Source organism: Oenanthe melanoleuca, chromosome 23, assembly GCF_029582105.1.
Source record: "Oenanthe melanoleuca isolate GR-GAL-2019-014 chromosome 23, OMel1.0, whole genome shotgun sequence".
In the NCBI taxonomy this organism is placed as follows: domain Eukaryota; kingdom Metazoa; phylum Chordata; class Aves; order Passeriformes; family Muscicapidae; genus Oenanthe; species Oenanthe melanoleuca.
The window spans coordinates 5,949,901-5,962,551 of NC_079356.1; the positions used below are offsets into that span (position 1 = coordinate 5,949,901).

A 12,651-nucleotide genomic window follows, 5' to 3' on the forward strand; every position below is an offset into this window, starting at 1 on the left:
GCGATCAGAGCCGGGGCTCAGCCCGGCCCCCAGAACGTGCTGGCACCGTCCCGGACTGCAGGGAAGGAGAAGCAGAGGGACAAACTGGCTGAACTCGTTACGCTGGTGACATTTGGGAAGGGTGGCTGGTGAGTGGCATGCTAACCATTGTGTCCAGTCTTTAAGGAATGCGTGCAGGATCCAGCAAGGCAGCAGCACTTTGGTGAGTCACGGCACGGACACGCGGATTCAGCCGGGATTTCAGCACAAGCCACCTGTAATTGCACATTAGTGCAGGGATGCTTCAGGTAATCAGCTGTTCCAGCCACGCCAGAAAGGGGGGAAGGGAGCAGGGCTGGAGGGGTGGCCGTGCCTCCAACCCCTCCTTGGATTACAAGGCAAAAATATAGGGCACACAAACCGCCCGGGGAGCGCTGGCTTCCCCTTTGAAGGCAGGGTGACACTGCTCCAGCTGAGCCCGGGCCTCGATAGCGGCGAGATAAGGAGGGTAAACACGCCGTGGTGCTGGAGAGGGCAAGGATCAACCACCGCAGGCAGCCGGGGCTGCGTCCCCGTCCCGGCAAAGCGAGGGGGGGAGCGGCTGCGGAGAGAGCAGAGCTGCTGGCGCTGAAACCCAGCTCTGGGAAACGCGAGTTCTCACCTGCACACACAGAGATAACAAATCTCACATCTCACAGCACCACATCATCTCACAGCCGCACATCTCACATCTCACAGCCCCACATCATCTCACAGCCCCACAGGTACAGGAGGGCAAGGACAGCCCGTCCTTGGCTCCCTTGTGCAACACCTCCAGGCTGGGTGACGAGGCAATTCATTTATTTTCCTCCTTTCCTCAGGAAACGCCTCTGCCGCGGCTGTCAGTCACTGCCCGGAACACTTCGGGATGCCAGCAGAGTATTTCAATCAAATTTGTCAGAGCCATCGTGTTTCTACAAGCTGGAATGTGTGTCCGGGCTCGGGGATCCACCCAAGCGAGGCAGCGCAAACCAGCAGCACCTTCCAGCCCCGCCACGTGCGGCTCATTCCTGCGAGGAAGAGCAGCAGGGAAGAGCCGGCATCCGGCATCCGGGGCTTCGGGGGAAGCTGGAATGCTGCGGGGCAGGCGAGAGCTGATCCCTGCTTGGGATGGCTCAGGAGGGACAGGAACGCCCGAGCTGCTCCTTCCAGGTTACATCCCAGCAGTGAGAGATGAGAGAAGGTGCTTGTCAGGGAGATCACGGAGCTGCTAGCCGAAAAGTCTGTGGCAACCTGTATTTGTAGATGAACAGAGCAAATACTCCATGTGCAGACGGAATAAAAAGCTTTTTAAAGGTTCCGCCGCCTGCGCACACACTGGAAATGGTAACGGCCAGCAGAGCTCAGGGAGGGTTTGGAACCTCTCTGGGACTGTTCCTGCTGCTGTTCTGCTCCGAGTCGGGAACTGCACAGCTCCGACAGCAGCACGAATCCTGCGGGGAGCAGCAGCTGGGAGGAGAGCTCGGGGGTGACAATGACACAAGGACAGAGTCCCCGGCCACCCCTCACCCCCAGAGCCGGGAGCAGAGCTCAGGGGGAGGTGACAATGACACAAGGACAGAGTCCCCGGCCACCCCTCACCCCCAGGCTCGGGACAGGGGTTTGTTCCATCCCTGGACAGCCCAGCCCGAGCTTTGGGGCAGGGACGCGGCGTCAATGGAGCGATTGTGACGCGCTTGGCAGCACCAGGAGCCGGGGCTGGAGCCCGAGCGCGGCTGTGAACGGCCAGAGGAGCCCCGGCCGCTGTTCTCTGCTGTTCTGTGCTGCTGCCACACACACACACACGCTGTTCTCTGCTGTGCTGTGCTGCTGCTACACACACAAACGCGGCTCTCTGCCGTTCTGTGCCGCTGTCCGCTGCTGCAGCAGCTCCCGGAGCCACCTGCACACCCGGCCGGGCACGGGAGGAGGAGGGCAGCCAGGGAGAAAACACTGGCACGCTGCAAGGAAAAAAGCTAAACAGAGATTAAAAATAAACTGGAAATGGCGTGCTGGGTCTAGCGAGCCGCCTGCACAGAGCTGGTGCCACCCTCGGCTCCAGGCAGCAGAGCAGGGACGGCTGCAGCAAGATGCTGCTTGCACGCTGCAGTCAGGACGAATTCCTGCCGTTCCAGCGAGCCTGGAGCACGGCCAGGTGTCCTTCCAGGAGCAAAAGCTGCAGCAGCCCCAGGAGAGATCCTGCTGCTGCAAGGTTGAGGATTTCTGGTGCTTCTGCAGGCCTGGAGCACTCAGCAGCCCCGTGCCACCCCCTCTCCTGTCCCAGCCCAGCAGCGATCTGGGCACTGCCCAGAGCACGGGGCTAAAGCCAGGGGCTGTAGTTACAGAGAGCTGCTGCAAAGGAGCAGCCACCCCACACACAGAGCACTGCAGCACCACCAGAGCCTGAATTTCACCCACCAGAGCTTCAGGCACACCGACTTACCCATCACCCCCTCAGCTCAAAGAGGAAAATAACGACAGACTACAGGCTGTGAGAAAATATAGAGTTGCTTTGGTTTTTTTTTTTTTATTATTTAACAATTAACAAAAGAGGGATGGGAATCTCAGCTGTAAACATTGATTGCTCCTTTCTGATCACAACGAGTACTTTCCACCAACATCCCTTTGTATGCTCTGATCCACTCCAACAATGCCCAGCCGACTCTGTCAGGGCTTTATTTGCTCTGCTCAGGGTCACAAATCCAGAGGCAGCTTATTCACCACACACCAGCAGCAGGACCAGCCACCCACACAAAGACAGCTCAGGGACTCAGAGACTTCAGAGCTGCTGCTGTGAGATACACTCAGAAAAGGCAGGACATTGTGCTGGGCTTGTGCCAGAAAGAGGGAAATGTCTCCAAACCCAGCAGGTTTGGAGAGAAAGGAGCCCTGCAAAAGGTAGGGACAGGGACCCTGGCAGTGCCAGCCCAGCAAGAACATCCCAGCCCTGTTGTCAGAGGGAAGCTCTGGCCCTGGACTGTAAAAATTTGGAGGTGCAGAGCCAGCAAGTTTGTCCCAAAGAGGGACTGGCACATCGTCAGCTCCATTGTTGCAGTGGAGCCAGAACTGCCTGGAGCTTGACAGGGGAAAGTGAAACTTCATCTCAGGCTGGAGGGCAGCCAGGGCTGGAGGAGCTGCACCCACTGCCAGCCCTGCCCTGGGAATGTGCCTGAGCAGCAGCAGCAACCAGCACCCAGCTCCTCCTGGGACAGAAACCCTCCCCAGCCTCTCCTTCTCCAGGAGGAGCCACTCTGCAGGCGGCTCACAGAGCCAAGGCTCAGCTGCTGCAGCTCCCAGCAGCAGGAATGGAACCAGGGAAAACCAGCAGGGAAAGATGGAGGCAGGGAAAACCAGCAGGGAGGGGCTCCTGGTGCCACCCCCACCTCAGGGACCTCAGCTGTGGCACTGCCCAGGACTCAGAGCTGCTCTGGCCTGGGGAACACCTGGGCAGGTCCAAGCAGGGTCTCAGCTTGCCCCTGTCAAGGTGCCCAGCCAGTTCCCAGCCTGGTTTTTGGTGGCAGCAAGGTCAGGTCAGGTCATCTCCTCGTCACACTACCCACATGGACAAGCAAATAAAAATAACCCAACAAATTTGAATACACTGTATTTATTCATAACAGATTCTAAAGAATCTAGTGAGTCTATGTCAAGCCCATCGCATGACAAGTGATACAGGTGTAGGAAAAAAAAAAACAAAAAACCAACATTTAAAACAAACAAAACAACGAAAAAAAAAAAAGAAGAAATCAAGTGCCATTCAAGCTACTGGAATCTTCCAATTGCCCCCTCACAGGAGGCAGCACAGTATCACTGCAAGGTTCAACCATCCACAAGAGTCCCACCACACACACTCATAAATCCAAAGTGCAATCTCAATGGTAGGTCGCCCTGTCGATCTGTTGGCTGTAGGGGATCTTTCTGGGCATCTCAAAGGGAAGGAAGGAGGGAATCTCAGTTTGGTGTGTCTGTGGGTAGGAGCAGCCTGTAAAAAACCTGCTGCAGGGCATCTATGCTCAGTTCAAAATGCAAGGAAAAAAAAAATACAACCTCATCTTCCTCGAAGCCACGGAAGTGGCACACTGGGGCTCCCAAAAGCAGCCCTTAAATCAGTTTTCTCTTGCACTGGAAATCCCAAGCTCCCAGCACAGGGAGTTTGGGGGACTTGGCCACAAAGGCAAAGCTGTGCTGCAGGGAGGCAGCCAAAACCTGCAGTGGCCACAGGGCCAGTGGCACTCGCCCAGCTCTGATAAGAGGGAGCAGGGCTGGGCCACTTCCAGCTGGGCCAGTTCATGCCAGGTGCCAGAGCCACCCCCCACCCACATTGCCCCTACCCCAAAAAAGGTACCAATCTGGCTGTGCACATTCCAAGGATCTAGTCTTTATTTCAATCTGCCCAGCTATTACAGTTTTGTCACAAAAACAAAAAAAAAAAAAAAACAAAAACAAAAACAAAAAACAAAAACAAAACAAAAAAAAAACCAAAAAAAAAAAAAAAAAGAAAAAAGAAAAAACCAAACCCCACAGGTTAGTAAAGGTACTCGAGTATCAGCCTGGCAGGAAGCACCAGGAAGCTGTGGTGACCCTGGAGCAGCATCCCAGGGGATGAAAGCCTGCAGCATCCCCCTCTGCCTCCCTGCACTCTGACACCCATCTGAGGTGGCTGAGGGCACAGCAGCACCTCCACAAAAACTCTGAGCTCCGGACACCTAACAACTCCAAACCCACATTGGACTGAGAGCCAAACCCTCAAAACACAACAGGGTCTGTTTATCAGACATTTTTTTCCTAAGGCCAACTAACTTCACCCCCTCCTTCCTCCCCCAGGCTCTGTTTCTAGCTAGAGGATGAATTTCAAATGCTATCACACAGGGAATCCCAGCTGGGGACTCTGCTCTGGAGACAGGACCTGCCCAAGGGATGATTTCCAGCATGGAAGAGGTCCTGGAGGACACAGTGACAGCTGGAAATGACTGACCAGTGACCTGGATAGTTTGTGCTTCAGAGGACAAGCCTCACCTTCCCCAAGAGCCCAGCTGGCCTCTGACTTTGTGCATTAAAATCACTGCATGTCAAAAAAAAAAAAAAAAAAAAAAGAAAAAAAATCAGAAAAGCAGCATTTCAAATTCCCCTAGAAAATACAGGATTAGGTATGGCAGCCTGGGGCAGGCTCCTGGACAAATCACCTGCCTCATCATTTAGGAACTCAACTATATTTTGGCACTGCAGACTTGGGAGCTTGAAGAAATCCATGTGTAGGTCCCTGCTGCCTTTTTGTCCAGCAAGCTCTGCACAGCACTTTCCAGCATCACTCCCCCCCTCCCCAGTGCTCCCAGTTCCAGCCATCCCAACCCCCCTGGGTAATGCAGCCCCACTTTGGCAGCTCTTGGCTCACAGGCAGCAAGTCATGCCCAAACCCCTCAGCCACACTGAACCTGCTCTGGCCTCAGCCAGGATAAGAAATGATCTTGCGACCCTCCCCATCCACGACAGAAACATTTTCCTCTCCAGACATTCCCCACTCAAGCTCTGGGCCATCAGCCTCCGCAAAAAATAATAAAGGTTTACAGTACAGTTGTGTTTCTATTGTTACAGGCACTTAAACAGGATTCTTTGGTCCTTCAAAGGAATTAGCCACTCTGGCTTCTCTCAGCAGAAACCACAAGTTTGCACACCCATAACACCTCCTGCACTAAAAAAAAAAAAAAAAAAAAAAAAAAAAAAAAAAAAAACCCACAATTCAGATCCATTTCAGGGCAGTGCAGCTCTACCTTAGCGTAATTCTACAGTCTCCCCTCACACACCCCACCCACCCACTGCCTCCACAATTCCACAAGGAGTCATTTCCAGAACACTGCACTTCCCATCACAGTGTAAAGCAGACAAGCCTCGTTCCAACAACCCCAGGAACAAGACACTCAAGCAAGAGTCCAGGAAGTTTCCTTTTGTCGCAGTTCTGGGAAGGTGGGGAGGTTTTTATTTTGTTCCCCCTGCCCACCCTCCCAAGCCGCCCCCAAGGCAAGGAAATACCTTGGAGGACAGACCCTGGAGCTGGTCCTGGCTCAGTTACAGGGCAGCCACGTGGGGTAGGACTGGTTGCAAGGCAGGAAGGGCTGCACGTGGGTCACGTAGTAGTTGAAGTTTATTTCGCTGACATAAGGGGCTGGCTGGTAGTAGCAGGTAACGTTTGTGACGGTGGGGATGATGTTCTGTTCAGCCAGGACCCTGACAGCCAGCATGGCAATGAGGTTCAGGGTTTGCCTCCTCTCGTGTCCCATGAGGCAGACCGTGCTCTCATTGACCACCCTGTGCAGGGTCATCAGGTAGTCGTACCTGCTGCTCTCCATGCCCACGAAGTGGCTCTGCAGGTAGCCCTCCAGCTTGCGCAGCTGCTCGCCGATGTCTGGGAAGTCGATGAAGAACCTGGAGCACATGTACCTCTGCAGGGCCTTCATGTCCACCTCCGACTTGGGCTTGAAGCCCCGCACCAGGAGGTTGCAGTACTTGAGGAGGCCCCCGCCACGGATCTCCTCAGGGCTGCGCGTGGCGATGACGCGGCCGCGCAGGTGCTCCATGGCCTCCTGGAAATCGCCGTACATGCTCTCCCCGGTCACCGTGGGGTGGAAGCTCTCGGCCATGGGGTTCTCCGAGCACTCCCCGAAGAGCAGCAGCGAGTCCAGGATGATCTGGAAGGAGTCCACGCTGAACTCAAACTGGCGCCGCAGAGAATCCACGAACTTGAGCTCCACGTTCTTGCCGCTGTTGTTGGACAGCGAGATGAGGCTCCAGCGGTCGCTCTCGTTGCACACCTTCACCAGCTTCTGCACGTAGGCCTCCTTCAGGGTCATGGGCGTGATCTTGTCCTTGTTGACACCTTCGGGGAGGAAGTCCAGCAGGCAATCCATGACCACGTCTTTCACCAGCTGGAAAACATCTTCGCTCTTGAGGTCCACCCCGAAGATGAGGTCCAGGTCCTTGTAGCCCAGGCCGCTGTCCTGGTGCAGGACGTGGCTGGCTGCTGAGCCGTTCAGCCTGACGTTGTGCACGGTGATTCCCTTCTGCTGCAGGCGGCTGCGCACGACCTGGGGCAGAGACAGAGCTGGTGAGAGGCAGCAGGGAATTCCTGGAGCACAGGGACAGGAGGATTCACTCCCAGCGCTTACTCGGGTCACTCCAGTGCAAGACACTCAAAAACCTAATCCATTGGAAATAGGTCACTGTGGAAAGCATCCCCAGTCCTGCCAGCAGCTGGGGGTGCCTCTCCTTCACTTATTCCCTGGCATTAGAGATCTGACTGCACATAAGCTGCTCTGCTCCCAGTACAATGTCTGCTCTCCCTGCCTTCCCCACACTGACCTGGAGAGGCTTCCTGGCCCCGATTTTTGGGGTGGTCTCTGCTCTGTCCATCCCTTCCCAGTTGCAGTGACCAAGCCAAGAGCAGCCGACCCCACAGTGACCCCAAAGCAGAGGTGGCAGCGCAGTCTGCAGCAGTCCCTGTGGATCTAATCAGGGTGGCTCACTCCTTTGAGCCATCTCTCCGGCCTGTCAAGATTCATTAAAGGCAAATCAAGATGCCAGAGCAGCTCAAAGGCCCCAGCCAGGCGTATGCAAGTTCATGTCCCAACTAGTAAGTGTATCCTAACAATTTCCAGTGTGTCAGAGCTTCGTGCTGAGCTTGGCATGCTATCAAGCACAAGAGGCAGCTTTCATCTTACGGGTGTTACTCCAGTGATTTTAATGCTGCCTGCCCAGTCCTGGCACACCCAGCAGCCCCTCCAAAGCTTTGTTCATTTACGGGGAAGCTGAATCACCTGCCTGATTACTTAACAAGCAGAAGGCTAAAATAATCCCCAAGACCATAAAATAAACTACCTGGACACCAGCTTATAATTTGAGTTTAACTCAGCTGAGAGATCCCAGGAAGATTAGGCTTGCACCTTCCAGCAGCAGCTCTTCCCACATCTCATCCTGCTTTCGTGTTCCCCTCCAGCCATTTCCCATTTTCCTGGGAAAGCCAGCCTAGAGCAAGGCCATGGCTTGAAAGAGCCAAGGCTTGGGACACAAATGGACAAATTGGATCACAAGAGCCAGTCTGACTGGGCCCTTCGGCCCTGTGAGCCTGCCCTAGTTTGATGGGCCCCACAAACACCCAAAATGTGAATTTCAATTCAAAGCTGTAGCACAAGGGCCAAACTCTCTTGGCCGCCTGGGCCTGAGCAGTTCTGGGGCAGATCAGATGCGTGGCAGTTCTGGTCTCAGCAGCAGGAAAACTGCCCTTCCACGAGTTTTGTTTGGAAGGAAGAACACACAGCAGGTCAGGGACTGCAGCATGAAACCCTCACCACATCAACAGCAAGTTCTGCTGCCTTGGCAAAAACATCCCAGAACAAACCCAGTGGTGTTTCCACACCTGGGAAAGGTGTTGCAGCTCCAGGCTCAGCAGGCAGCTTCCCTGGTGCTGTGTCCCTGAACAGGAGCCACCCCTGCTGTGGCTGGGATCACAGCGGGCTGGTGGCCAATGGTGACAGTCACACAGCAGGCAACACTCAGGGCACTGCTCACACTGCCAGCCCCAGGCCCCAGCACAGACACAAAGAAGCTGCTTTCCAAGGCAGACAGTTTGAAAAAAAATGAATCTGCTCCTAGATTAACACAGGGTTATTCCCCCAAATTGAGCAAACACCACACAGGGGACCCAGGGGAGCTGCTGGGCTGTGCCTGGTGCCAGCTGGAGCCACTCACCCAGGGCACAGCTCCAGCACTTCTCGTGGAGTTAGACTTCACTGCTCTCAGGCTTAGAGAGACAAGATATAGGTCACAAAGTGCTGGGTGCAGAGCTGGGCCCAGCTCTTGGAGAAGATCTTGCTCCAGATTAATCTCCTAACCCCAAAGCACACCTGCTTAACCCCTTTCTGGGCATGGCTCAGGACCTGCAGCATTCCAGAGCCACAAGCTCCGAGCTTACTTGAGTTCCCCAGCTCTATCTGTGTGAGATACATTCAAAAAACAAGGAAAAACCCAGTTTTTGAGTCAGCCTTGTCCCAAATCATCCCAGAGATCTCCAAGCTGCAGAGCAGCAGTGAGCAGAGCACTTTGCCATTCCTGGGAGCTCCCACTCACCAACTTCCACCTTGTCCCCCCTGGCCGCAGGCAGTGGGTTCAGGGCTCCATTTTTCCCCAGGGGATTGGATATTTCCAGGGTTAGGCAGCTGCTGACCTGCTTCCCAAAAGAGCAGCTCACCTTCCGTGTGGTTGGGATAATTGAGTGTGACAGCCAGGCAGGAGCAAATCCTGCAGCGTCCTGACCTGCTGCTTCCCCCCTCCCACAACAACAACAACAACAACGGGATAAATAAGTGCCTTTTGGGTTACTGGTGCAGCTTAGTCAGTCCTAAACACAGGGTCTGCCAGCATGGCCAGCACAATTACAGCCCTCACTGATCCCATGTCTGGAGCTGCTGCCGGCAGCATCCTCTGGGCAGCCCCAGCATCAGACCATGGCACCGGGGAGGAATATTTGGAATATGCTGGAACATCTGATGCTGCTCAGTGCCATGGTGCTGCCCCAGCATCCTGCCTGCAGCTCTCCTCTGCCATTCAGCTCCAAGCAGCCAAAACCCAGCGCTCCTACCCTGACAGGAACTCAAGGAATCCCAAACCAGCCTTTCAAATGTCACATTTCCATCTCCCAGGCTTAATTCTAACTCTTTCTCAAGCAGCCGAGGCTCCAAAATCCCGATTATTGTGAAAGCCAGTTGGGTCTTAGCGCCGTGAATAGGTTTTTTAATTAGAAGCCAACATGCCCGATTTTACATTTGATGAGTCACTACTGAGGAATGAAGTCGCCTCCCAAATATGAATATGCATCAGCTCATTCGAGCTGCATTGTTAGTTTAATATTAAACACAGTTATTACTTGATAGTTAAACTAAGAGGAGCTCGTGAACAAGCCGAAGTCTCAGCCAGGCTCCCGAGGATTCAGGCAGGGGTGCCCAGAAATCAAAGGACACGGACATTTGATCCGGTCTTTGAATTAATAACTCTGCCTCTTCCAACACAAGCCCAACATGTCCACCAGCACGAAGCCATTTCGTGGAAGCAGCTCCAAAAAAAGCCACTTCTGCCCTGGCTACACACATTTCACTGCTTTTTAGGGCAACAAATTAACTCAAAGAGAGGAGGAAGAAGGTAAGAGGGGAGGAAGCCAAGCAGGATCTCGGCAGCAGCTGCAGGAAGGGCGAGTGCTCAGGAGGGTCCCTGCAGCCCCAGGCTAGGGACCAGCCTCACCAGGACCCCCTGAATGGGGAGTGGAGCCAGCTGAGCACACAGCACGATGGGGGCCAGCCCCCCAAATCCTCCACCTGCCCCTGGAGCAGCCAGGCCGGGCAGGAGCCAGCAGTGCGCATGCAGGGCGCTGGGACGAGATGCTTCTCCCGAATTCCAAACGCGCCAGAAGCCAAGCAGTGTTTGGGACGCTCGGTGGGATTTCTGGCGGTGTCCCGTGCAGAGCCACGCCGGGATCCCCGTCCAGCTGAGGACATTCCCCGATCTTTAAGCCCCGAGCCACTGATCGGCTCCCCGTGGGGGGAGGCCGCGGTGCCGGCCGCGCTGGCTCGGGGCCCGCCGGGCCCGTTTAGCGCCGCCTCAGCACTTTGATTCCGTGCCTGACCCCGGCGCAGCGGGCAGAGTCCGGCCCGGTGCCCCCGGCCCCGCTCACCTGCACGATGGTGCGCGGCCGCACCGACAGCGTGGGGAAGTTGCCGCGGCCGTGGATGGGCACGGCCTCCCCCAGGATCTGGTCCAGCCGCTGCACCTGCTCCCACGTCAGGACGCTGAAGCGGCCCCCGCGCCGCTCCGCGCCCGCCGCAGGCCCCGTCGCCGCCTCCAGCATCGCCGCCGCCAACCCGGAACCCGCCCGGAAACCCGCCGGAAGCGCCGGGTGTGGAGCGGGAGGAAAATTTAAAAATGGGAAAAAAAAAAAAAAAAAAAAAAAAAAAGAAAGAAAGAAAAAAAACAAACCCAAAAAAACCCACAGTGGCGCCGGCGAGGGGCGGCTGCGCGGGGCGCGGCGGGAGCGCGGTCGGTGCCCGCAGGACTCGCACTGATCCGGGCCCGGCCGCCCCCCGCCGCCACCGGCTCCGCCGAGCGCTGCGCCCTCCCGCGCCCCGCTGCGCATTATATAGAGCTACGGCACGCGCCATTGGCCCGGCCCCCCGCCAGTCCCGGCCCGAGCCGGGCCCGGAGGGCGGAGCGCCGCTGCACCGGGACCAATCGCAGCGGACAGAGGAGGAGGGGGCGGGGCGGGCGCGGGACAGCACCGCCCCCTCCGCGCGCGGGAATCCCGGAGGTGATTGGCGGGAGTCCCGGCGGTGATGGGCGCGAATCCCGGCGGTGATTGGCGGGAGTCCCGGCAGTGATTGGCAGCCTCGGGGTCCCCGCACTGCCCTGCCGTACCCAGCGATGTCCCTCGGTGTCACCGGGGCATGCCCATGCCACACCAGTGCCCTCCGATGTCCCGCTGGCTCCCTTTGGTGCCCCATCAGTGCCATTGGACACGCCTTTGATGTGCCACTGATATCCCACCGGTATCCCATCGATGCCCACCGATGCCCCGTGATCCAATGCCTCATGATGTGATGCACCAGTGATGCCCCATTTATATCCTGGTTCCCCACTGATGCCCTATGATCTGTTCCCCCACTGATGCCCAGCGATGCTGTGCAGGCTGGCACCCCATTGATTCTCCCTGGAGTGATGCCCAATGGTCTGACACCCCATAGACGGGTCACGGCCTGTCATTCCACAGCTCAGTGTCCCCATCCTGACACCCCCAGCTCTCCTATGCCCCTGTCCCCGGCCAGCAGAGTCCCCAGAGTCCCCCTGTGCCAGCTCTGGCACCCAGGAGACACAGGGCCACACCCTGGGGTGATGGATCTCCAGGAGCTCAGACGCAGCACCTAAATCCCAGAGCATGGCCCAGCTCTCAGCTGAACCACCACTTCCTCCTGGGGCCAGACGTGTCCCTGGCCTCTGGCAACCCATTTGCTTTCATCCCAACAGCTCCCATCCCTTTGCTGTGCCCATTCCTGTGCAGCGTTCCACCTGCAGACATTTCCAGCACATCCTCCCTGCTGAGCTGGTGCCCCGCGATCCCAGAGATGGACAGAACAGCTCCAGCCCCACACCTGCAGTGGCCACTCCCATTTCCCCAGTTCCTGCTTGGAGCTGAGATCTATCCTTCAAAGCCACGAGCCCCGCTGGGAGGTGAGCCAGTGCTGATTTGTTTTTAGACCCTGGCAGGGTTTTATTGCAAGAACTCCCCTGGAAACTCCCGAACATCCACCCTGGGACTTTCTACCTCAGGGAAGGCACTGCAGAGCTCTTCCAAGATGCAAAGTCCATCTCGGAAGCTGAGGCCTCTGCCACATCCCAAGGGTTTTCTGCTGGGGGCTGGAGCTGGCTGCAGAAAGAGGAGCTGGAAGAATTGGGGTGTTCAGGAGCATCCACTGCAGGGGCTGGAGAGGAGAGAAGGGCACTGGTGTCCTAAGCCCTGGTTCTCTCTGAAACCCTCCCCTTTTCCTGATGCACTAACAGCCAGAGGGGTCCCAAGGAGGGCTGGAGTCTCCTCTGCCAGGGTCCCTGTGTGGGAAGCTTCTC

General features: G+C 56.3%; 1 protein-coding gene across 2 annotated transcripts; it reads right to left on the reverse strand.

Annotated features, from left to right (window-relative positions):
• Positions 1–1,751: 1,751 nt before the first annotated feature.
• TENT5B (terminal nucleotidyltransferase 5B) lies at positions 1,752–11,771 on the reverse strand. 2 transcript variants are annotated; one of them, XM_056509115.1, is made up of 3 exons: positions 10,712–11,771; positions 6,025–7,076; positions 1,752–5,686 (listed from the first exon to the last, which is right to left on the reverse strand). In XM_056509115.1, exons 1-2 carry the CDS (start codon positions 11,168–11,170, stop codon positions 6,057–6,059), a joined length of 1,479 nt encoding a protein of 492 aa, XP_056365090.1. In that variant the 5' UTR covers positions 11,171–11,771; the 3' UTR covers positions 1,752–5,686; positions 6,025–6,056. The 2 variants fall into 2 exon arrangements, with proteins under 2 accessions (XP_056365090.1, XP_056365089.1); XM_056509114.1 differs by having other exon boundaries at positions 1,752–7,076.
• Between the last annotated feature and the right edge of the window lie 880 nt (positions 11,772–12,651).